General features: G+C 46.8%; 1 protein-coding gene across 1 annotated transcript in view; it reads right to left on the reverse strand.

Annotated features, from left to right (window-relative positions):
- Positions 1-408: 408 nt before the first annotated feature.
- Positions 409-26,446, reverse strand: part of SEC14L2 (SEC14 like lipid binding 2) — a 35,004-nt gene continuing 8,966 nt past the window's right edge. The window contains exons 2-12 of the mRNA XM_056859408.1: positions 20,401-20,476; positions 12,793-12,836; positions 11,699-11,758; positions 11,371-11,559; positions 10,190-10,285; positions 9,522-9,582; positions 9,337-9,420; positions 5,805-5,911; positions 4,366-4,505; positions 2,571-2,740; positions 409-557 (exon numbers count right to left, since the gene is read on the reverse strand). Coding sequence (XP_056715386.1) covers positions 409-557; positions 2,571-2,740; positions 4,366-4,505; positions 5,805-5,911; positions 9,337-9,420; positions 9,522-9,582; positions 10,190-10,285; positions 11,371-11,559; positions 11,699-11,758; positions 12,793-12,836; positions 20,401-20,476 — 1,176 coding nt within the window. The remainder of the gene's footprint in view (positions 558-2,570; positions 2,741-4,365; positions 4,506-5,804; positions 5,912-9,336; positions 9,421-9,521; positions 9,583-10,189; positions 10,286-11,370; positions 11,560-11,698; positions 11,759-12,792; positions 12,837-20,400; positions 20,477-26,446) is intronic.

Genomic DNA, 26,446 nt, shown 5'->3' on the forward strand with positions numbered 1-26,446 from the left:
AATGCAGAGGCAAGCTACCCCACCAGATTCTAGTCTGTGACAGTTTAGACTGGCAGAGTGGGCAGTTCGTCCCAAAGATCGGCTTTTTTAATGCCAAATTCCCGACTGCATAAGCTTTGCCCTGTCTGTTCCCCTTCAGCCACAGGGGCGGGGGACGTGTCATTTCACACAGCATGTGGGGCTGGAAGGGGAACAACATGCTGTCATGTCCAGCTGCTCCAAGGCAAGATCACCCCCGCCGCTGCTAGCCCTCCCCAACCCCCAATTACCTCCCCAAATCTCCTATGTTCTACCTTTGAAGAGTTCATTCTGCTTCCTCCCCCTATAAACACCCTATCACCACCACCACTTCAAATAGGCTGGAGAGAGGCAATTGGGTTTTTGCATAGGGAAAGGACCACAGTTCAATCAGGCATGGTTAATTTTCAACTCCTTCGTCTGGTCTTCCAGCTGCTCGAAATCCTCTTCGGATTTCTTGTCCGGTAGTAATACCTCCACCGTGTAGCTGATTTTCTTGGCATGGATGTAGCTGTACGTGTTGTCAAATCGCAGGACATCTGCGGGAGGAAGAGGTGGAAGTGAGGAGAAGGAGAGAGCACACACGGTGTTTCATTATGAAAAGAGAATCGGTATGGGACATACTTCCATTTGTGGTGGACATGCAAGAAAGTAAAGAAATTTTTGATACAAGTTAATCAAGAAATGCAGGAAATTTTAAAACTTAAATTTTCTCTGAATCCTGAAATTATGTTATTAGGGATCGAACCTGATAATCTGGACAAGACTATGGGAGAACTATTTGGATATTTGACAACGGTGGCTAGAGTAACATTGGCAACATCATGGAAGTTGGAAGACACCCCAGATTTAGAAAAGTGGCAACAAAAAATTGACGAATACGTTGTGATGGCCAGACTGACCAGTTTGATGAAAGAAAAGATGACTGAAGAATTCCAATGGAAATGGAAAGAATATTTTGATTATGTTAAACAAAAAAGATAGATGATTAAAAGTAAAACTTAGATGATGAAACTTAATTTAATATTTAGATCAAAAAGAATATATTGGTTAAGATGTAGACTATGCTTATGATATTGTAGATTTTGGAAATCTAAGATGAAACAGACTCCCCGAAGGAGTATAAACTGTGTGAATGTATGTGTATTTGTATGTTTGTTAAAATTCTAATAAAATATTTGGGGGGGGGGGAAGAAAAAGAAAAGAGAATCGGGCTGGCTTTCCCCCATTAGAAAGACTCTGGCATTCAGGACTGAGTACCACTGAGCATGTACAGAGCTCCTCCTAACACAGAGCGTGCAGATGACTGAAAGTCCTTGTGTTCAACCCAGGGAGGATAACAATGTAAGCAGGAAGGATCCTAAGGACAAGTTTCTTCTGAGCACGCGCAACATGTTTTTGATTTTGCGAAAGGAATAAGTCCCTTGCCTATCCAGATAGACTATGGAACTCAGTGCTTTAAAACCCAATCTCAGTCTATCTGGCTAAGGATGGCAGCAGTTACACAAAAACTGTGCTGCCCACGCAGCAGTCTGGGGTAAAACAGCAGGGATCTTAAGGGATCTTAAGGGATCTGGACTGGCTAGTCCTCCCTAGGATAGGGAGCATTCTGGGTTTTCCAGTTCAGGCGCTCCACTATCTTGGGTCAAACCCAATTCGTGACAGAAAAACTACCCAGAGGACAAACGAGAGCTCCAGCCAGTGTGTGGAACTGAATGGCAAGATTTGCAAAGCGTGCCTGAATATGTTGTACAGAAGTTAAATGTTGGAGAGCAGCATTATAGAATGTTCACATGAGTCACGTGAAGCTGCCTTATTCTGAATCAGACCCTTGGTCCATCAAAGTTTGTATTTTGTCTACTCAGACCAGCAGCCGCTCTCCAGGGTCTCAGGCAGAGGTCTTTCACATCACCTACCTGCCTAATCCCTTTAACTGGAGATGCCGGGGATTGAACCTGGGACCTTCTGCATGCAAAGCAGAGGCTCTACCACTGAGCCATAGCCCCTCCCAAACTGCATGAAATACTCAAAAAAATATCCCACAAAATGCAGTGCAGAAGAGGTCTATTCTGTCTCTGGCTTTGCTCTCCCCCATCCCTTGTTTTTCATCTAGCCATTGCCTACTCCTGCCCCTGGCTGCCACCATAGTGTTTGCGCACCGTTTGGGGTTTCTATGGCAACCCAGAAAACCATCTGAATTCTAGTGGGTTGCTTTATGCAATATCTTTGAATGTGCAGACTTTGTAAGACTTTTTGGAGGATTTCACTACAAAATTAACCCCCCACACAAAAAAACCAACAACAACAGATGGCAGATTTTTCTGTAAAACTGAGGGTTTCTTCCCTGGGTTGCCAAACCCTGAGCAATAGTTTGGGCTGGCCCCAGTGCATGGACTTGGCTGTACACCGGGGGCAGGGGGGGGGCAGCCCTTGCTCATTAGATTAAGTGATATCCCTGTAAATGAATCAGATTAAGTGATATCCCTGCAAATGCATTTTCTCCTTCCAAGGTGGACAAGGAGAATCCACCAGTGGAAACTAGGCATACTTACAAACACCAGCATCTGCGCAGGTGAGGGAACTATCTTCAGGCACCATGTGGGCATTGTAGCGCTGGTTGGGATATACCTCAGTCATGTCACCAGCGTGCTGCCGGGCTCCAGATTTGGTTTTCAAGTAGATTCCAAAGCCTATGTCAGCCCCATCTGACATGAAATGCCACCTGTAAGACAGAAAAACAAAGAGGAATTCTGATCTGGAGGAGTGCCCATTCATTCATGCAATCCTTCCCCCTACCCTGGTCTGAAGTGGAGCAGCTCTAGACAGTGCAGCTTACATGGGGCCTCAGTACAGATCTCAAAGGGAAAGGGGCTGCAGGCCCACTGGAGGAGACCCTAAGGGCTTACCGTATGTTACATTCCCCTGGTGTTCCCCCCAGGTCCTCCACGAGGACTTTCAGTCAGACATGGTTTGCAAGCTCTATTTTAGGAGTCTAATTCCCCAGGTACATGGGGGCCTTGCAGCATGCAAGGAGATTGGGTGGCAGCCTGCTCCTGATACTGTTTAAGCAACCTGAAATGGTCCCAAGGAGCTGCTGTTTGCTCCACTGGGGAAATCTACATGTAGCCATCATGTTAAGTTTCCCCTATGGGGCAATCAGTGCTCCTCACGGCGGTTACAGGTTAAGAAAATGGCTTGGGGGCAAGCCTAAACCCCCTCTCCCTGCACAACACAATCCCAATCTGAATGAGGCCCCCGTGTGCTTGGGAACAGAGTTCCTAGCACAGACCTTGCAAGGTATCGCTAATCAAAAGTCCTCACAATGGACCCTGCAGGATGAAAGCATAACACACCCACTGTATAGGGACTTAGGAGGAAGCACTGTAGGTGGGTATGTTGTGCTCAAAGAGCAAAGCCTTGATCTATTTAATTGGTGAGAGCCAGAGCAGTGTTATCGTTACAGGGCCAATCTTAGACAAATGCCCACTTGGCCATTACATCCACTGTCTCCCTGCCTATCCAACCTCACAAGGTGAAAATGAGTGGGGGAGAGTCACATAGAATCATAGAGTTGGAAGGGATCACCAGGGTCATCTAGTCCAACCCCCTGCACAATGCAGAAAATTCACAACTACCTCCCCCCCACACACCCAGTGACCCCTACTCCATGCCCAGAAGATGGCCAAGATGCCCTCCCTCTCATCATCTGCTTAAGGTCATAGAATCAGCACTGCTGACAGATAGCCATCTACGCTGCACTGAGATCCACGTAGGAAAGGCAAAGCAAAAAATAAACTAATTAGTTCCCAATATATGCATACTAAGGCCTCGATCTCCCTGTAAATGTTTTGGTATGTAAATACTGTGTGTTTTCTTTCTATGAATTAATGTGAGGTTTTGGAGATAAGTTCTGCCATGGTTTAAAATGCAGGGCTCCAAGGTAAGAAGGAGGGGGTGCTTGATGGGTGAGTGAAGAGCTATGATTGGATGATGATGAAGAAGAAAAGTTGGTTTTTACATGCCGACTTTCTCTAGCACTTAAGGAAGAATCAAACCGGCTTACAATCACCTTCCCTTCCCCTCCCCACAACAGACACCCTGTGAGGTAGATGGGGCTGAGAGAGCTGTGACTAGCCCAAGGTCACCCAGCTGGCTTCATGTGGAGGAGTGGGGAAACGAATCCAGTTCACCAGATTGGCGTCTGCCACTCGTGGCGGAGTGGGGGCTCAAACCCATTCTCCAGATTCGAGCCCACTACTCCAAACCACCACTCTTAACCACTACACCATGCTGGATGCTAGTGATACCCTAGGGATACATTCCCCTCCCCCCCTCCCCCCAGCTTACCTAAGGACACATCTTGGAAAAAGGATCTCATATTCCACCTGATGGGAGGATCCTCTGTTCACCATCACTGTGTGATCGTACTGCTGTTTCAGCTGGTCTCGTACATAGTACTTCTTGGGGACCTCTCCGCCATAATTTAGCTAAACAAGAGACCACGTTAGTGGCTGTGCAAGGAAAAACACCAGAAACAAACAAACACTGGAACAAAAATCCATCTGAAAGTTTCCTCCACTGCTTTTTCCTCCCATTCTTCTGCGGATGGTGAGATCGCTCATCTCATAAAGCATTTGCAGTGCTAGCAACTGGAGGGCTCCAGGCCTTAATCAGAGCCTTCTCAAAGGAGTATCCCATGTTAATCTCAACCAACAAGCTGTGTCTGCCCTGGTTCTAGAATGAGAGGCCTCAGCCAATAGGCTAGCCAGGATGACACTGAACTGTCTCTGCTTCTCTTTGCAAAAATTGTAATTGGCTTCTAGTATGGCTTTAAGCAGCTGAGGAACATCTCAAACCCCTTCTGAGTCAGGCCAGTGGTAGCTGCGGTCACTGCATCCACAATCTGTGGCCAGCAAGCCTCAAACTGCCTGACCTATATTTCCTTGCTTTTCGAGTTCTCTTGCCTGGCTACAAATTGTCTCCTTGGATATGGACCTCTGCTTCCGCTTGCTGGACTGCAGGACTTACATGACCTCTATATGGACTAAAAAAATAGACTCCACCTGATTGGGTAGCCAACCTGCGGCAAGAAGGATTCCTACCTGGTGGCTGCCAAAACACAGACGTAAAGACACAGATTTCGCATAATCTTCCATAGGCAAAACTCTCAGGCTTGATTTCAAGAAGGCAACATTTGCACAAGAGCCCTTTCCTAAGGGATTTTGCACTTGCTTGTTTAAACTCAGCTGCCACCTCTGCGCAGATACCAGCCTAAATGAGACACTGCGTGACTGCCAAATCCAATGGGAAAGGGATTTCGCCCTAGCCAATGTCCTGTTTTGAAATCAAGCCTCACTTATTTGCAAGCAGGTGTCGTGGCAAAGTGAATCAGCTGCAAACCAGGGACTTCTGGGATCTCACAGCCAGATGTGAATTCTCTGCTGTCCGATTCTGCTCTCCAAACTGAGGCAGGCAGATTGTGGACCTTCCCGATCAGGTCACAGATACAGCTGGCTAGAATCTTCCTGAGTTGTGGAGCCAGGTGATCAGGCATGTAGCTCCAGGACTTATTCCATTTCTTCAATTTAGATGACTTCTCTCTTTGCGGCACCCCCCCCCCCACTTGCTCTATTCCCTGCCCAGCAGTATCATCTCTTGTTCTCCAGTGTATCAGTTAGCTTTGGCTCTTCGTCTGGACTACAAATGCAGATCCCTAGCATTTCTAACTGTAGGGCTTAACCCTGAAAGGGTGCAGGTACCAAACACCTGACCTGGAGTGTCCATACCTTGGTCTTACATTTGGGGTTCCCATCTGGGTCAGTGAGAGTTCCTCCATATTCGACAGGGATCTGGTCAGGGTCAATGTGTTTTTGTAAAACCTCCTTCCAGTTGGCTAGAGGGGGAAAGTAAGACGGTTACCAGTTTCTTAAAGCAGAATTGTTTTCTGCTCATCAGAGGATTTCGCCTGAAAAGTCTTAACATTTGACAGTTAAAGTGCTAAAGTTCTGACATTTTCGGTAACTGTATAAAAACTATACATTTATAAAATGCAACAACAAGGATTGACTTTCCACGGCTCTGTGATCGCCAATATTGGGCCAATGTAGCATAGCAACAAGGGAGGAGTGGTATTTCTAGTGCTCTCACACCCCCTCTTAACACTTTACCATTCCACAGTGATTTATTTACTTCATTTGTATCTTGCCTTTCTCCCCAACGGGGATCTGAAGTGGCTTATATCATTCACCTTGCCTCTGTTTTATCCTCATGAAAACTCTGTGAAGCAAGTTGGGCTGAGAGTATGTGTGAGCGGCCCCAGGTCACCCAGCAAGCTTCCGTGGTAGAGAGGGAATTTGAAATGGCATCCCCCAGATCCTGGTTTGACACCCTAAGCACTACACCACACTGGCTCTCATGACGATGAGCACAAAAACAATAATTATAATAGGACAGAAAGATGCACCTCTCCTTCAGTGCTATAATTTAAGAAAGATGTAGATTTTTTTTTAAAAGAGCAGTACATATACATTATTGCCTAAAATCTGTTCTGAGCCATTTGCTTCCAATTATGAAAGGAAGGGCGTAGTAGAGGCTCTCTGCCCTGCTGTGGAGCTAAGAAGAGTAGAGACCAGAGACAGCCACTTAGAAACAGAGTTGGAAGGGACCACCAGGGTCATCTAGTTCAATCCCCTTCCCAATGCAGGAAACTACCTCCCCCCACATCCCCAGTGACCCCAACCCTCCCCCCACCATGCAGGATCCCAAAATCAAAGCACTCCCGACAGATGGCCATACAGCCTCTGCGTAAAGACCTCCAAAGACGGGGACTCCACCACCCTCCGAGGCAGTGCATTCCATTATCGAACAGCCCTCACCGTCAGGAAGTTCTTCCTAATGTTTAGGTGGAATCGCTTTTCTATTAGTTTAAATCGATTACTCCGTGTCCCAGTCTCTGGAGCAACAGAGAACAAGCTAGTTCCCTCATCAACATGACATCCCTTCAAATATTTAAACATGGCTAACATGTCTCCCCTCAAGCTTCTCTTCTCCAAACTAAACAAACCCAACTCCCTAAGTCTCTCCTCATAGGGCATGGATTTCGGACCTTTGACCATTCTGGTCGCCCTCCTCTGGACATGCTCCAACTTGTCAACATCCTTCTTAAATTGTGGAGCCCAAAACTGGACACAGTATTCCAAGTGAGGTCTGACCAATGCAGAATACAGTGGTAGCATTACTTCCCTTGATCTAGACACAGTACTCCTATTGATGCAGCCTAGAATTGCATTTGCCTTCTTAGCCGCCATATCACACTGTTGACTCATGTTCAGTTTGTGGTCCACTAAGACTCCTAGATCTCTTTCACACGTACTGCTGTCAAGCCAACTCTCTCCCCTATCCTCCGGGGTATTAAGTACCCCTCCTAACTTGGTGTCATCTGCAAATTTGATTAGCATGCTCTCTATCGCTTCTTCCAGTGGCTGCAGTCCTGCTCTCGTCCACTTGGGGAATCTGAGTATAAGCAGCTGAGTGCAGATTTCTTGAACGGGTTCATCCGTGCTGTCCAGAATACAGTGTCCTTGTGGAGGCAATCACAAGCCCAGAAGCAGAACACCAGCCAGGAGACAGTTTGAGAGTGCTTAATTTGCCCTCCAGAGCAAAAAGAAAAAAGAAAAAAAAAGTTTGGCTAAAAAACAAGGCATCTTTTTTTGTCCTTTGGTGGTGGAAAGTGGCGTCAAGTAACAGCTGATTTATGACAACCCTGAAGGGCTTTCAAGGCAAAAGAAGTTTGGAGGTGGTTTGCCATTGCCTGTCTCCGCATGGGCTGAGAAAGTTCCAAGAGAACCGTGACTGGCCTTTACAGAGGGGAATTTCCTGCCCACAGTCCTACTCAGTGGGAAATGATTTACATATCAATCAGCTGTTTCTTTTTTTTTCTCCCCAGGTGCTCCTCAAGAAAGCATCAAGGGACTCATGAACACATGAAGCTGCCTTCTACTAAACCAGACCCTTGGCCCATCAAAGTCAGTCTACTCAGACCGGCAGCAGCTCTCCAGGGTCTCAGGCAGAGGTCTTTCATATCACCTGCTTGCCTAGTCCCTTCAACTGGAGATGCCGGGGATTGAACCTGGGACCTTCTGCATGCCAAGCAGATGCTCTAACGCTGAGCCACAGCCTCTCCCTCTGTAGATGAAACCCAGTGGAACAGAATCCAAAGGTCAGGACTGAAATCTAGCAAATGCAGAATTATCTGGCTAGTTAGAATACGCTTTATTAGACTTTGATTCTACGGACTGTGTAAACTGCCAAGGGGGAAAAACTCTTTGTGCAGATCCAGCCTATGTGAACCACCAGTTCAAAAGCCAGCAAGATAAATGCAGGTTAATTGCCTGGTGCTCAGCACTCACTGCCCTGAAGCTGGAGTTTTGCAGTTCCAGGCTGGTTGCAAAAACAACAAGTGTGCCCTCCCATGAGGGAAAAGAGGGAAGGGGGCTGCGACCCAATGCCAGAGACCCCGCTTTGGCTGCAGGGTCCCAGATTCAATCCTTGGCATTGCCAGTTACAGGATGTTGGGTATCCTTTTTTTCCTGCCAGACAACCTGAGGAGCAGCAACCAGCCCAAGTAAAAGACACAGAGCCAGATGCACCAGTGGTCTGACACAGGAAGCAGAATCTTCTTGGGTCTGTTATCCTTGATCTTCTAGAACAGGCTCAAGGCTCAGGCTTTAGCTGGGACTCCTCCATCTTCCGCTGTCACCACACACTTGATATTCAATTGGTCATTCAGAGTGCAATGCTAAGAACTCTTTCCTGGGACTAAACTCCACTGACTAGACCAGAATAGGATTCTGAGAAGACCTGCTTAGGATTGCAGTGTTAGTCATGGCTGCTTTCCCCTTTGCAAGACTATGGCCCTCTCCCTCCAGTCTGGATATTAGGGAAAAACCTTTTACAGTAAGAGTTGTTCGACAGTGGAATCAGCTACTTAGGGAGGTGGTGAGCTCTCCCTCACCAGCAGTCTTTAAGCAGAGGCTGGACAAGCACTTGTCAGCGATACTCTAGGCTGGTCCTACATTAAGCAGGGGGTTGGACTAGATGGCCACTGCCACTTCAACAGGTAAGAGCATTGTCCGCACATGTGCAGACATTTTTTTTTAATTGGAGGTATTTAAACCCCAAGTCTGCAGAAAAACCTGTTGGGGTGAGTGTGCTCCCTATCTGCAGATTTAGGTATCTGCAGGCAGGAGGCACATGTGGGAATTAATCGTATAGATAGGGAATGGTGCTAGAAATAACCAGCAAAGCTGAGTTACTCACATCCCAGGATTACGATCTTCTTGCGAGTATCTTCACTCAGTAAGTGTTTCACCAGATTGTAAGCTACAGGGAAGAGCCGGGGAGCTGCAACAAGGCAAAAGACAGTGCCAACATGTAGCGTTGCGATAGCTGCCATGAGCATTTTCAAAGCTGATATGCAAAGTGCCCGGAAAAGCAGTGCTCACCTTTAACAACAAAAATACGTCTCAGGGACTCAGGATAATTCTCTTCAAACATGGCAAGAAGCTGTAAATGCAAGGAAATAAAATCAAGAGGGACAAATTGTTTATTTGAAATGTTTCTCAAGCAATTTTCTTCTAAGCACATCCAAACTGATTTACAAAAGAAATACATGCCCACACAAGCTGGAGCCCCCCATGAAGAACTGGGGGGGGGATTCCTCCATACTCCTCAAATCAATCTTCTCCAGACCTCTGTAAGCTCTCAGGTCTTGACAGGCTAATCTCTCTCCTCCATTCCCCCCCCCCTTTAACCAACTGTGCTAGATTTCTCTATTCTCCACCTGTGTTATGGAGTCCCAAGGGAACTGTGCTCCTCCAACACATTTCCAACTGGAGTCTAGTGAGTCAGTGCATAGGGTTGCCAAGCTCATCTCTGCCACCTGCGGGATGTTTTTGGGGTGGAGCCTGAGGAGGGTGGGGTTTGGGGAGGGACTTGTGCCAAAGAGTCCAATTGTCAAAGCAGCCATTTTCTCCAGGTGAGCTGATCTCTATTGGCTGGAGATCAGTAGTAACAGCAGGAGATCTCCAACTAGCACCTGGATGTTGGCAACCCTACCAGTGCACCAAGAAAAAGACTTTGTGTGCCAATGCAGCCCCCCCCCCAGACTCACTTCTCCATAGGCTTCTACGGCCGGCTTCCAGAGGTGCTTCAGGCCTAGCCCCTCGAAATCATAAATCATCGTGACTGTTTCAATCTTCTTCCCAAGCTAAAGAGGAAAGAACAGAATTGGGAGCCAAAGAGGACGAAAACATCATCAAGTACACACATGAATTATTTATCCTTCTACAGGTTGGAATGTACTGTTCAGCCCATCAGTACGTGCAAGCTTCTCCAAGAGAGTAAACAGCAGCTTGGTGGGGCCTTCAGGTTGGGAAAACAACACAGCGGCGGTGGTGGGAGGCTTAAACACTCTTTTCTCATTGTCCCAATTCAGATTGGGTCCTCAGACACCTCAGAATTAAGTTCTGAGCATGGGACTGCCTAGTCTGCTCAACAGAACCAGGGTGGATGCATAGGGATGCATGAGGGCTTTGTCATGTGTGATTAAGCCCTTCAAATAAGACCCACAACCTCCGAAGTGTACAAGTCAACTTCAAAACACTAATATCTAAAAGACTGAAAGAAAGCATCTAACACATGATTAAGAACTTTAAGCAATCTACTCCATGCTATCTCTCCCTTATATCAAATCCAATACAACCCCCCCAAAATCAGATAAGCTTGACACATGAACACAAAGTCTTGAGAGCCAGCGTGGTGTTGTGGTTAGGGGCGGCAGACTTTAATCTGGAGAACCAGGTTTGATTCCCCACCCCTTCCACATGAACGGCGGACGCTAATCTGGTGATCCGGGTTGGTTTCCCCACTCCTACACATGGAGCCTGCTGGGTGACCTTGGGCTAGTCACAGTTATCTCTGAACTCTCTCAGCCCCACCTACCTCACAGGGTGTCTGCTGTGGGAAGGGAAGGTGATTGTAAACCCGACTGATTCTTCCTTACGTGGTAGAGGAAGTCGGCGTGTAAAAACCAACTTGGCTGAGACAGCTCTAAGAGAGCTGTGACTAGCCCAAGGTCACCCAGCTGGCTTCGTGTGTAGGAGTGGGGAAACAAATCCAGTTCACCAGATTAGCCTCCACCGCTCATGTGGAGGAGTGGGGAATCAAACCCGGTTCTCCAGATCAGACTTCACCGCTCCAGACCACTGCTCTTAACTACTACACCACTACAAAAAGAGCAAATATTCTAGTGGCGGTACTACAAGCGCCACTGTTGGCATGTCAGTGCCTTACCATCTCTGTCTGGTGGTCACACAATTTCCGTATATTCTCACAATCCCTGAACTTTTTCTTGAGCAAATCTTGCTTAGAAGCTGAGAAAAGGATCCCTTTGCAATCGAGAGGTCCGATGATCTCATACCAGATAGGGCAACCACTCCGGTCATAACCACATTGTCCCCCAGTCATATATTTGTCAACAACCTGGGGTGGTGGTGGAGAAAAACACACACATTCAGATAAAAGGACTGATACAGCAGGGTGAGCATTACTAGAACTGTGGAGAAATCCAGCACTGGTTGGAGGTAATGCACACAGGGTGCCAAGTCATTAGGCAACTCACCTCTGGACATTCCCATTCGAGGATATGCTCACTATCCATGTGCTTCCGGAATGCGACATGCTGTTTAAAAACAAACCCAAAGAGGGAACAGGTGTGAAAGAGAGAAATGGTTCAGTGCTGGAATCAGAGTAGAATACAAACAGGAGACCCATGAGAATTCATGGCGAGCAGAATCTCAACCCCCACCCCACCCTTTCCCTCCTTCACTCCTCACAACCCCTGCAACATCTCCCCTTTATCTGCTTCCTGCTTATCTGCCACTTCACCTTCCGTCCTTTTCCCTCCCCATCGTAGCCTCTCCTCATTTCCTGCTTTCTTCCATACCTTCAGTCTCTATTTCCCGTTTGCTCCATTTTTATTTCCTGTTTCCTCATCTTTCTTGTTTTTCCTGCCTGCTCACTTCTTTCTCCTCAACTCACTTCCCGTCTCAAAGTGAAACTGCAGCAGAGTCATTTTGACTTACCTAGGCAACCTAGACATTTTTTAAACTTCTCCTCACCCCCTGCTTTCTTAATGTTCTTAAACCTTTAAGGTTTGCAGAAAACATCTCCCCAGACTGTTTGTGGCTCCCCTGCGCAACCTGGAGCCAAATCGGGAGTCAGATTTTAAATAGATTAGGTAGATATGTGCACACACAAACTCTCTATATTCTGTTTTCTGATTCTTTGCAAAATGAGCGTGACATTTACGAAGTTGTATTAAGACCAATATACCACAGGTGTTCAGATGTTTCAAAAACTGCAGAAATTGCTGATAGCCAAATATTTGAGAAGTACATAGAATCATAGAGTTGGAAGGGACTACCAGGGTCATCTAGTCCAACCCCCTGCACAATGCAGGAAATTCTGAACTACCCCCACACACACCCCCAGTGACCCCTACTCCATGCCCAGAAGATGTCCAAGGTGCCCTCCCTCTCATGATCTGCCTACGGTTATAGAATCAGCATTGCTGACAGATGGCCATCTAGCCTCTGCTTAAAAACCTCCAGGGAAGGAGATGCTGGGATGCTGAATGGGAGGGGGCTTATCTAGAAGTGAGCATCCTGCTAGGAGGCAGGAGGACACCAGGGGGAAATATTGAAAATGTCTTACCTTCCGGAGCATGGCTTCAGATTTCTGGAGATCGAAACATCTGGCTGCAACAAGATCACCGGTGTTAGAAAGAGGCACTACAATTCTACTCTCCCCCCCCTCCATACACACACACTGTGAACACGTAACGTGTTCACCGTTGCACTCAAAGTTACAGGGAGAGTTGCTGACAGTGGAAATAGCCCATGTATTGACTGACAGTGCTTTGAGCCAATGGAGACACTCCATCTTCTTCAGTTGGTCTGGAATCCTTTAAATGGTTAAAGCATGCCATGCGCCTCCTCTTCTCTGGACTTGGCAGACTAGCAACAAACTGTGCTTAGGGGGTTATCTCTGCCCAGCAGAGGAGGTTCACCTAGATACAAGTAGGAGGGCCGTTTTGGCATAATGCTAAAATCCACCCTCCTAAATCCTGGATCATCCCCACCAACCATGCCTATCATTAGCAGATCAAGAGCAGGAAAGAGTGCGACATGAAACTCTTTGAGCAATCGGAATCACCGGTGGAAGAAGAAAACTAATAGTTGGCTGTCCGTTAAACAAACAATTGGGGCAGGGTGGGGGAAAAGCCCTCTCAAGGGCTACTCCTTTACAAACAGTTTTTAGCTAAGAATTTCAGCTTTTCAAACACTCGCCCTCCCTTTCCTCTTTTCCAAGGTTATAGCAAAACGTTCAAAAATTCGACTACTTGGACTACACTTTCATCCATGACTTTCTTACAGTCTCAGATCAGCAATTTTTTTTTTGTCTTATGGAGAATGCTTTGCTATCAGGTACGGCCAAGCAACTACTAGTACAACCGGTTTGGCCCCTAGATTACAGGTGACTGCTGGTGGGGGCCTGCTCCTGTTTCTCTCTCTCACCATCAAATGAAACGTGATCCAATATGATGGGCGGATGGTGGAATGAGATTTTCCTGCTTGCAACATGAGCAAGGTGTTTAGTGTTAGAACAAAGAGCTCGCACATTTCAACATAACAGCAAATCAGGCTTCCTTCCCTCAGAGTGGTCCTTATTCCTCTGGGGAAACCGAGATGCATATGCAGTATGTCCGGGGGGGGGGGGGAGTTAGATAATCAGACTCTCTGATTAGCTGCTCATAAAACAAAATTATACTTATTGAAGGCTTTGCCTAGGTGTAAAGTTAGAGGCAGCACACTTACAAGGCTGAGGGCCAAACTAGAGGCGGCAGCTTCCAACTCATGGGCGGCACTGCCACTATTTTAAAGCCTAAATGAGGTAATTTAATGAGGTATTATTCTAATGAGGTAATTTAAAAGTGCTGCGAAGGCCTCAGCTTGAGCAGACCCACAACGCCATGGAATGACCTGCTTTTGTTTGCTTCCCCTGTATACCTTTTCAAGTGCCAAAATAGCTGTACCCCCTCTCCCCGCAGCTGTTTTAGCACCCGAAGAGCCACAGGGAAGGGGGACAAGAAGAAGAAGAGTTGGTTTTTATATCCTGACTGTCTCTACCACTTAAGGGAGAATCAAACCAGCTTGCAATCGCCTCTCCTTCCCCTCCCCACAATAGATACCCTGTGAGGTAGGTGGGGCTGAGAGAGTTCAGAGAGAACTCTGACTAGCCTAAGGTCACCCAGCTGGCTTCGTGTGTAGGAGTGGGGAAACCACCACATTAGTGTCTACCACTCTTAACCACTACACCATGCTGGCAAGAGCGTCTCATCCCACCACACTGCAGGCCCAGTCAGTATTGGGCCCTCAAAGCTTTAAAATGGCAGCAGTATCCATGGGTCAGACTTGGGGACACGGACACATCTAATTGAGATGGTCCCCCAATTATGGATTCCCTTGAGAGAAGCAGACACCGATGATGCCAACATTGCATCATCCACCGGGAATTTCTCCTCCCCAAGCCCTGCATTGATGCCAACAGGAGCCGTGCAAAAGAAAGTTGCTCCCGTTCAGTTCAATAGGGCTTCTGTGGGAGACTCACATCCCACCCCCATGGGCCAGATTGTATGGGATGTGTAATACAAGGTACTGGACAGTCAGACTTTCTGCCTGAGTTTCCAAGACGTTTTAGGTGAACCCTGAAAACCACTTTGACATAATATTGTTCTTACTGCATCTAGAGGGAGACCACAACATTACACTCAGAGACGCACAAGCACTGGCCACAATCACGCATCAGTCCCACCGACACGAAATTGGTGAATCAGCTGTTATCCAGATCTATATACATGCCTGGTCTGATATATGTCTGTATATGTTTATATATCTGTAAATATGTGTGTATGTTTTACGTGGGTTTCAGTTGACCACTGAGGAAGGCCAAATAGGCCAAAACACGTCTGGTGTGTGGTTACAGTATATCAGCCTTAGGAAATACCATTGTGCTGTTTTAACTATTTTTTTAAATAACTTTTATCTTGACATAGTGAAAATATGATTTATTTAAGGCACTATCAATTTATTTTATTTATCCCACCCAACCTTGGGTACCCAGCTTCTGTTTTTTAGGTTGGGTTTCATTCCCCTTTTCTTTTTTATTCGACTCTGCTCCAGTACACAAAGGCATGTAATCTCTGTTGCCAATGAAAGTCATCGGAATGCTGCTCTATGAGGGGGGAATTTACCACTTCAGAGGGAAACCCAGTTCTCCAATAGTTAGCTCTGGCAGAGAAAATTGTCAGGTAGGATACCGTGGACTGCCAAAAAAAACAAATCAGTGGGTTAGAGATCAAATCAAGCCTGAACTGACTCTAGAAGCTCAAATGACTAAACTGAGGCTATCGTATTTTGGTCACATTATGAGAAGACAAGAGTCACTGGAAAAGACAGTCATGCTAGGAAAAGTTGAGGGCAGCAGGAAAAGAGGAAGACCCAACAAGAGATGGACTGACTCAATACAGGAAGCCACGGCCTTCAATTTGCAAGATCTGAGCAAGGCTGTCAAAGATAGGACATTTTGGAGTATTTGATAGGACATTTAGGACTTTGATCTTAGGGTTGCCTTGAGTCGGAAGCGACCTGACGGCACTTAACACACACACACAGCACCACCCAGAGGCGCAGTCACACATCATATTCACTGAACAAGAGTGGAAGCATCACAGTTGGGGTTTTTGATGGGCCTGCTTTGATGGATGCAAACCTTTCCTCGTCACAGAGGCGCAGTGATCTACTTGTCCTTCATCTTCCTCACTCCTATATAGTTATAACTTCAGGGGTCACCGACAGGGTTGCCAGCTCTGTTTTGGGAAATACCTGGAGATTTTAGAGGTGGAGCCTGAGAAAGGCAGGGTTTGGGGAAGGGAGGGACCTCAATGGGGTATAATGCCATAGAGCCCACCAGCTCCAGATTAGGAAATACCTGGAGATTTTGGGGGTGGAGCCTGAGGAGGACAGGGCTTGGGGAAGGGAGAGTTTTCAATGGGGTATAATGCCATAGAGCAAAAAGGATGTTTTCTCCAGGTAGACTGATGTGTCTCCTGAAGATCAGTTGTAATCCCAGGAAGTCTCCAGCCACCAGCTGGAGGTTGGCAACTCTAGTCACCAACCTTTTCTTGTAATGACAGCTACTTCCCACCAACCCCTGGCACACGTTTTGTAGTGTCCCAGAAACAGAAATAGGAAGAGCACCAGAAAAGACGTTATCAGATAAGAAGCCCAGAGAAAAATCCTAGGAAATAAAAGCTTAAGAAAAACAGCCTGCCTAGAGCAGTTCCGTGATCTTTGGATGCACAAAGTACTCTGCAGCTAGCCAGCCAGCTAGCTATCAGTAGTTCACGGACTTCCTGATGGGGGACCCATGTTCAAAACGCAGCCAACTTTGATGCACTGGAGGCTGCGGGAAAAGGCTGACAAGACTTAAAACTATCTGGCGGCTATCAGGGCCGTATCGCCACAGCAGATAAAGTATGACCTGTGATCATCTTAATCATCAAAAAGCCTGTCACTTGGCCCTGATCTTCCCAAGAAGCGGGGCTGCAGAACACACTCCCAAGTAGTAGAACCTGTACTAATGAGAGGTCATCGAAGGCTGTACTTTGCAACCCTGCCCAGGTTGGAGACGATTGAGTTGGGAGAAAGGAGACCAAGCAGTTGGGAATTCATGACTGCAAATGTTCTCCATAAGCAAAGTGGTGGAGTGGCCTGCAGAAAATAGGAAGAGGCCTGCAAAGAGCACATGAACACACATGAAGCTGCCTTCTACTGAATCAGACCCTGGTCCATCAAAGTCAGTACCGTCTACTCAGACCGGCAGCGGCTCTCCAGGGTCTCAGGTAGAGGTCATTCACATCACCGACTTGCCTAGTCCCTTTCACTGGAGATGCTGGGGACTGAACCTGGGACCTTCTGCATGCCAAGCAGAGGCTCTGCCACTGAGCCACAGCCCCTCCCCAAATGAGGTGGGCCATTGGTTTTTTGTTTTGTTTTTAACCAATTTGCACAAGTTACATGTATGGAATTTTGTTTGATTCACATTTTTAGCATTTTGAACACTTTAAAGTGCTTCACGTATATTTTCTCTTTCATTCATTCCAACAACCCAGTACCATCGACAGCCAGCATGGTGTAGTGGTTAAAGTGTTGGACTAGGATCTGGGAAGCCCAGGTTCGAATCCCCACTGCCATGGATGATTGCTGTAGGGTTTTCAGGTCCCTCCCCCCCCCCCGGCCACCGGCAGGGGATGGGGGGTTGCCAGATCCAGGTTGGGAAACTCCTGGAGATTTGAGGTTGGAGCCTGGGGAGGACAAGACCTTAGTGGGGTACAATGCCATAAAGTCCACCCTCCAAAGCATCCATTTTCTCCAGGGGAACTGATCTTTGTATTCTGGAGAGGAATTGTAATTCCAGGGGACCCCCAGGTTCCACCTTGAGGCCGGCATCCCTAGCCTGCTAGGTGACCTTGGGCCAGTAACACACACACACTTAGCCGCACCTACTTCACAGGGTTGTTGTGAAGATAAAATGGAGAGGAGACTCTTCAGCTTAGACTCTTAGCCACAATGTTATATTAGCCCTGTGGTCTCTTGAAGCAAGGTGTACTCCGTGTTGGGCTGCCATTTGCCTTCAGCATTCTAAGGCTAAGGCTCATTTTTCCACCCAAAAAGCCTTATTTGCATATGCTGATCTATTAAAATATACACACAAACATACACAAGTAGGGTTGCTAACCTACAGGTGGGGTCTGGAATTCTCCCAGGATTACAACTGATCTCTAGACTACAGCAGTGAGTTCCCCTGGAGAAAATGGCAGCTTTGGAGGGCGGACTCTATGGCATCACACCCCTGCTGAGCTCCCTCCTTTCCCCAGGCTCCACCCCCAAATCCCCAGGACTTTTCTAACACAGAGTTGGCAGCTCTAATTTAAGTACCTGCCTACTCATATGCCTTTACACATCCCAGTGAGGGAAGATAAAGCCCCTTGCATTATTTCTGCAATCGGGCTTCATGATCTGATCTGTTGGCTCTGGACCAGACAATACCAGGAGATGCCTTTCCAGAGCTCTGCAAAGGACTGCTTTCTGCGGGGCAGCAGAAAAGCTGCAGAATTCACCTTCTCATGAATCTCAGCTCTCCCTCTCCCTGTCTTTTAAAAGTAAGCTCATAGCCCTTTCTGTTGGAAAAGATATGCTTGAAAGCGAGCGTTTCTGAGTAAGATTTCCCATGACCAGAAAGAAGGCTTTAGTACCCTGCACTGGAAGAGAAAAAGGAGTGCTTTGCAGCAGAACCAAGAACTGTCACCGCTAGCTGCTTTCAGAATCATAGAGTTGGAAGGGAACACCAGGGTCATCTAGTCCAACCCCCTGCACAATGCAGGAATTTCACAACTACCTCCCCCCCACACCCCCAGTGACCCCTATTCCATGCCCAGAAAATGGCCAAGATGCCCTCCCTCTCATCATCTGCTTAAGGTCATAGAATCAGCATTGCTGACAGATGGCCATCTAGCCTCTTCTTAAAAACCTCCAAGGAAGGAGCGCTTACCACCTCCCGAGGAAGCCAGTTCCACTGAAGAACTGCTCTATTAGAAAATTCTTCCTAATGTCTAGACGGAAACACTTTTGATTTAATTTCAACCCATTGGTTCTGATCCGACTTCTGGAGCAACAGAAAACAACTCAGCACCCTCCTCTATATGACAGCCCTTCAAGTACTTAAAGATGGTTATCATATCCCCTCTCAGTCTTCTCCTCTTCAGGCTAAACATACCCAGCTCCGTCAACCTTTCCTCATAGGACTTGGTCTCCAGACCCCTCACTTCAAACATTTCACTTTAAACCTTTTCACTTTAAACTTTGTCTCCAGACCCCTCACTTTAAACATTTTCACTTTAAACATTGCCCCTTCCTTGGTTGCTTTTCCCATGCCAGCGTTTCCTTATTACCTTGCAAACAAGGGGTAGGGAAAGGAGACTTTCAGGGAAAGACTGGCTGCTAGGTGTAATAGTTAAGCACCACCATCCTTCCTTTTGCAATCTGTGTAGACTCTCTCATTGCAGGGGAGAGAGGGGGGGGCATGTGTTCTTCACTTGCATGTCCTGATATTTATATCTATGCAGCCTTAAAATAAATTCTTGCCCAACACTGTGGCACGGTTAAAAGGGTAGGGGGAGACATACTCTGCTGGAAGGCAACCTGCTTGGTCAGGACACCGATCCTCTGCTGCCAGCTGCATAGCTTGGCATCCTGTGCTTCAATCAGTTTCACAATTGGCAAAGACTCAATATGCAATGCCCCCCCCTTTCCCCAATTACTGTATGCCCAGGCTAAGGAGCTGCAGCCATCAAAAGGTTTGCCTGATAGGCAGGGAACTCTTGGTCTCAAGCATACTCCTTTGGAAGAAAGCCCTACTGAATTCAGGGGCTCTTACTTCTAAGTCATAGTGCTTAAGAAGGGGCTGTTAGCAAGGCAGTTTGCATCTACCTGTTTGGATTGGTAGCAACTGATCTGTCTCCCAGTTCTGCTCATGCAAAGCTTCTGCCAGCGTAGTGGTTAAGAGTGGTGGTTTGGAGCGGTGGACTCAGAGCTGGAGAACCGGGTTTGATTCCCCACTCCTACACATGAGCGGCGGAGGCTAATCTGGTGACCTGGATTTGTTTCCCCACTCCTACACATGAAGCCAGCGGGGTGACCTCGGGCTAGTCACACTCTCTCAGCCCCACCCACCTCACAGGGTGTCTTTTGTGGGGAAGGGAAGGTGATTGTAAGCTGGTTTGATTCTTCCTTAAGTGGTAGAGAAAGTCAGCGTATAAAAACCAACTCTTCTTCTCCTGAGCCTTTTGGATCAAGCAGGAGCAAGCATGTGTCTAACTGAAGAAAATTGGATTTTGTAACAGAGGCTAACAAGGCTTCTGTGCCTTTCAGACCAAGGCAGGAGTAAACATGCGTCTAACTGAAGAAAATTAGATTGTGTAACAGAGGCCAACAGCAGCATCTTTATTTTCGGATTACATTCCTTTCTCAGATAAGCACACTTTGTTGATCTGGGCATATTCATAAAGGCAGACCTGTGGTGATGAAAGACCCACTTATGGGTTGCAGCAAAATCTTAGATGCACCTCCACACTGTGCATCCTGGGTTGGTTGGCAGGAGACCCATTTCTACATAGCAATAATTCCCAGATATGCCTCTTACCTCGGAGCCATTTCAAGAGGTAGTAGTCATCTTGGGCAGGCAGTCCCGGGATGACATCTTGGACATTCTCACGGAACTGAGAGAAAAAGAAATATATTAGTGGGTGCAATCCATGAACTGGGTTTTACTTTCACATGCTTCCGAACATACAGTACTGAATACATGAACACATGAAGCTGCCTAATACTGAATCAGACCCTTGGTCCATCAAAGTCAATATTGTCTACTCCAGTGGTTCCCAAACCTTTCGGGCCACCGCCCCCTTGGTTCCACAAACTCAACTCCAGCGCCCCCTACCCTATCCAACAACACAGTTGAAGGGGCTCACCTCTAGGACGCCCCTGCTGCCCCCTTGCCTCTTAGTGCCCCCCAAGGTGATCCCACCGCCCCCCGGGGGTGGTACTGCCCACTTTGGGAACTACTGGTCTACTCAGTAGTACTGGTCTACCAGTAGTGGCTCTCCAGGGTCTCAGGCTTTCACATCACCTACTTGCCTGGTCCCTTGAACTGGAGAGGCTGGGGATTGAACCTGGGACCTTCTGCATGCCAAGCAGATGTCTTGCACCACATCAGACCATCAGTCTAGCAAGAGATGCTTGGGCCTGAACCTGAGAGGGCTTTATGCACTCAAGGCAGGTGCTCTAACACTGTGTAAGGGCCTCTCTGCAAACACTTACAAAATGATTCACACAGATGACCCTGCACTCATGAAATCAATGTGCATAGAGGGAAAAGAGCATGAGCACACAGATCCCACCTCTACTGGTTCATAAGCATGGAATCCACATGTACAGGCCCTACCTCCATGATTGGGAATGTTAAAAAAAGTCTTCCCGGTTACAGAAGCTGTGTGTATCTGCAAAGACTTTGTCTGTGCATGTTCATTAAGCCGGTGATCATGCATAGGCAGGGGATGGGGCCAGATTCTCATGCCTGCCCCCCTCAATTGCACGTAATGGAGATGGCCATATTAAACATACATCACTTGGTTTCAGTAAACTGGATTATTGTACAGCTGAATGTGTGAATCATTCCCATGATAAAGCTTTTCATCAGAGTTGATCTGAAGCTTTATGAAAGTTCTGTCTGCGATAGCCCACCTCACATGTGCAAGCAAGCATGTAGTGCAGTAGTGGTCTAGTGATAAGCTACTAGTATGCATTTTTTTTAAAAAGGTGCAAACTGAATGTGTGAACTGACTCTACCCAAACTGAATGTGCGAACTGACTCTATCCAAAAGCAAGCGTTTGAAGCACCATGAAAGTTTTATCTAAGTGGATTGCAGTACTGCAAAGATGTCCCCTGTAATCAGTGTCCTTATTTTGCTCTTGGGGATGCCTTTGAAAGCAGTGTGTGAGCATCTACCACTTCGACAGGGTTGGGCAGGGCTGACAAACCCTCCTCTTGGAGTCCTTGTCAGGCCTGTATAAAGGGGGAGGTACGAGACGTGGTCAGTGATCCTTACTGTGATAACAGGGCTATTGGGGGTGAACAGCGTGCCCCTGTTTTCATCCATGAAAGGTCGGAAAGTATGTTTATTTCCTTCATCTATACCCCCACCTTTCTCCCCAACGGGAACCCAAAGTAGCTTGATAGAGTATTTTATCCTCACAACAATCCAGTGAGGCAGGCTAGGTAGGCCGTGTGCATGACTGGCCCAAGATCATCAAGCAAGCTTCCATGGCAGAGTGGAGGTTCGAACCTGGCTCTCCTGGATCCTAGTCTGATACTCTAAACTCACTAAATCACAAGTACGATAACAGATGCAGCTTCGCTCATCAAGATGAAAGTTCCCCACAGTCCCCCTTCTATGTACCCGCTGAAGGATCATTAACTTTTCATTTGGCAATCCTACTTATCTGACAATACCCTCAGGTCAGCAGCAAGGCAAACAGAAGAGTCTGGAAACAGGCCAACTCACTTTCCTAATCTTCCAACCCCACCTCCTACAGAACAGATTGTACCATGTCCTTCCCTCCTTAATAAATTAACTAGATTATCAAGTCTGAAATTAGGTGTAATTAAGCCAAGGACTGACCACCCCTGACAACAACATCCCTCGAATTGCAGCAAGTAAGGACAGGACTCTAGTTGGGAGCATAGGTGGCTTGGCAGAGATTTTGATAGATTCCAATAATCATCTTCCTCTCCCTAACTAGAGGCATTGTTTGAGAGTGGTTTGCTGATTTTAGGAAGAATGAGACAGCAGGGCTGAGAAGCATGTTAAGTTTGAAGAAGAAGAAAAAAGAAAAAGAAGAGTTGGTTTTTATACCCTGCTTTTCTCTACCTTTAAGGAGTCTCAAAGTGGCTTACAATCAATTGCCTTCCTTTCCTCTCCCCACAAGAGACAACTTGTCAGGTAGGTTGGGCTGAGAGAGTTCTGAGAGAACTGTGACAAGCCCAAGGTCACCCAGCAGACTTCACGTGGAGGAGTGGGGAAAACCAACCCAGTTCACCAGATTAGAGTCCGCCGCTCATGTGGAGGAGTAGGGGATCAAGCCTGGTTCTCCAGATTAGAGTCCACCACTCTTAACCACTACACCACAATGGCCACATAACATCACCTTCCTCTCTAATCTGCCATTTAGTGTGGAAAGGAGAAGATATTCCTTACAGTCAAAATATTTTCTACCTAATAGCAAAATTCAAAGTGCTTTCTCAAAGAAGAAAAAGAAGAGTTGGCTTTTATATGCCGACTTTCTCTACCACTTAAGGGAGAGTCAAACAGGCTTACAATCACCTTCCCTTCCCCACCCCACAACAGGCACCCTGTGAGGTAGGTGGGGCGGAGAGAGTGTGACTAGCCCAAGGTCACCCAGCTGGCTTCATGTGTAGGAGTGGGGAAACAAATCCAGTTCACCAGATTAGCCTCCACCACTCATGTGGAGGAGTGGGGAATCAAACCCGGTTCTCCAGAACAGAGTCCACCGCTCCAAACCACCACTCTTAACCACTACACCATGCTGGCTCTCAAAGCACTAAAAGTTAAGAATGAGACACTGGGAATAAAAAAGCAAAAACAAAAGCAGCGATTTAGTAGCTCTGGAAGACACTGGTGGTGGTCTGCTCATGCTTGGTGAACCTGGGGTTTCTTTTGGGCTTTCTCATCTAGACAACCAGGAGTGGCAAGAAAGGGTCCCTGGAAAGCAGCTTTCCCCAGCATTGCCCTCAATCTTCCCATGCAATTGGCGGCCACAAGTCTTTGCTAGTGCATTCCAGAGTACCCCACCAATTCACAAAGGGCAAGAGGGGGGCTCCAGAAGGCCTGGCTATCGCTCTGGATGCACTGAGCACTGGAACCGCACCACTGGCATAAGTTAGAGTATCAAAGTTTGGAGCAGTTTATGGTGGCTGGGGAGCAAAGCTCCAGATACCTAGCTTCTGTTACCCCCCAAAATAGGAACCAGGTTTTCCCTCCTGGCTAAATCCCAGGAGCCCCGTGGCGCAGAGTGGTAAGCTGTAGTACGGCAGTCAAAAGCTCTGCTCACGACCTGAGTTTGATCCCGACAGAAGTCAGTTTCAGGTAGCCGGCTCAAGGTGGACTCAGCCTTCCATCCTTTCGAGGTCGGTAAAATGAGTACCCAGCCTGCTGGGGGTAAAGGGAAGATGACTGGGGAAGGCACTGGCAAACCACCCCATAAACACAGTCAGCCTAGTAAACACTGGGATGCAACGTCACCCCATGAGTCAGAAGTGACTTAATGCTTGCACAGGGGACCTTTACTTTACTTTTTAAATCTGCAAAACAAAACCAAAGCTACCTGTAGAAATTGTATTCCTTATTCTGATTCCATGACATAACTAGAAATTAAAGTTAAATCCTACCTAACCACTATATGACAAATATTCATCTGTTTCAAGTTCTCTGGCTTTTTTGCAGGTATAGAGGCTGAACTTTAAACCAGTAGTCAGCATTAGAAGTCTGTGGTTCTAGAATACTGTTCTTAAAAAAAAAAGGGTATGTATAGTTGTACTGCAATAGTTATTACCCGATTATTAATAAGCAACCAGAGCTCCCAATATCTTTGCTTTTCAATATGTCGCTTAGAAGATTCATAAATGAATAATCAATATAGGATTTTAATAGTGTAAGTTTTAAATTGAAGATGGATGGATGTAATCATTTTATTCTGTCCCTTCGGCCTTCCCCTCGCACTGAGTGCAGAGGCGTGGCTTCAACGCCACTGCCGGGGCCTGGGACCTGGATGGCCGTTTAGTCGGTGCTTAGATGCCAAGACTGCCACATCAAGACTTGGACATATTACAAAGCAGGGGGGAGAGGGGATAGCGTAATCCGCCTCCATCCTCCACCTGGGACTCCCTTCAGCCCCCGGGAAGCTTGCCTCCGGAGAGAGCGGACCGAGCCCGATCTGACGAGGTGGGTATCAGCTTGGTCGGCCCCCCGGGAAGCCTGTGCTGGCGCCGCCAGAAAGCGGCGCCAGGAGAGGCGGGAGGATGGGTCGAGCCGGTATCTTGTCCCCCAGACTGCATCCATTTCTGTAATCATTATTATATTGAAGCTTTGACACCGACATATTGTTTTTATTCGACTTTCTCCCCCTTCCTTTTCCCTTTTTCCCCTGTACCCCATTATATAAAAATTATTTGTGGGGGGAGTTAAATCCCACCTTTCAGGCGATAACAGAACCTGCAAGGTGAGAAGAATACCTTAGGATACTCTCTTAAGTGCTGCAACCATCTTGCACATCAGTGGCTAAAATAGCATCATATGTATTTTAATGATTGTTACCTGCCCTGAGCCTGGCTTGCTAGAGATGAGGGTGGGCTTTAAATTTGAATAAATAAATAATCAGGTCCAGCAAGGGACCATCACTAAGGGGGAGGTGAGAGATTCCCACACCTGAGTGCTGGCCACTGATGTTAGAGGGTCCAAACCAACCAGCAACTACAGACATTCAAGCCAATTTAGCTTTAAATACCAGCCAATCAGGAATCTCAGACTGTCCATCCAAAGGTTCAGGGGCCGCTACTGAAAAGGGGCATTGATAGATGAATATAGTCATAGACTACTCTCAAAATATGTTTGAGGTGGTTTCCAAATAAAGTCATATAAAACAACATTAACAATAAAAGCAGCATAGCACAACATCAAAAGTGTAACAGCAAAAAAAACACACCCAACTGTATTAAAAAAACTAGACTGTGACCAACAGCAAAAGGTTAAAACGAAAATTACAGATCTAAGAAGTCTCAAGTCCTGAAATGCAACAGAAGACCAGCCTGAAAGGGGACACACACCACAAATCAACAAGTTACAAATGCTTGGGAAAATGTTTTTTAAAGCTTTAACATGGTACCAAAAAGTTAACACATTTGGCACTGGACAGAGGACATTCCACAAGCCAGATCACACAACAGAGAAGGGCCTGTCCTTAGTAGCCATCCATCTGGAGGCACAAGGAGCAGGGCCTCAGCTGACAATCTCAGACAGTACATAGCCCATTATCAGCTCCAGGCACATCTGCCAGATACCCACCACCTCAACTTATTGATAATCTCCCAACTTCAAGTCTTTGTATTCCCAACAGTCCTGTGGAAATACTAAAAAGTATGGGGTGTGTGTGTGTGTTAGAATAGACTCCTGTGGAAACTCATGACACAAGAGCCCTGGTGTCGATCAACCATTCCCAACAACACCCTCCGAAACTCATCAGCCAGATAAAAATGAAGCTACCTTTCCTTTATCCCTTAGAAGCTCCTTGATCCATTGATCTTGAGCAGCATACTTTTAGATCTAATGTTTGAGGGATATAAGGACCCAAATAAATCTTGCCACTGACAATGTAGCCTTGGGAACCCTGTCACTTAATAAAAAAGCCATTATGTCAGACACAGAGGCATTAGGTTTATATGTTAAAAGGGGAAAGATATAACGTGATCTAAGTTCCTCATAAAAGCGGCATTCCAAAAGGGCATGAGCTAATGAATCAATAGAGCCAGAAGAGCAAGGACAGGTCCTGTCTGGGTATGGGATATTCAAAATTCTGTCTTGCAGGACCATAGAAGGGTTTGCATTCAGTCTAGC

Source organism: Euleptes europaea, chromosome 13 (genome assembly GCF_029931775.1).
Source record: "Euleptes europaea isolate rEulEur1 chromosome 13, rEulEur1.hap1, whole genome shotgun sequence".
NCBI classification, from domain to species: Eukaryota; Metazoa; Chordata; class Lepidosauria; order Squamata; family Sphaerodactylidae; genus Euleptes; species Euleptes europaea.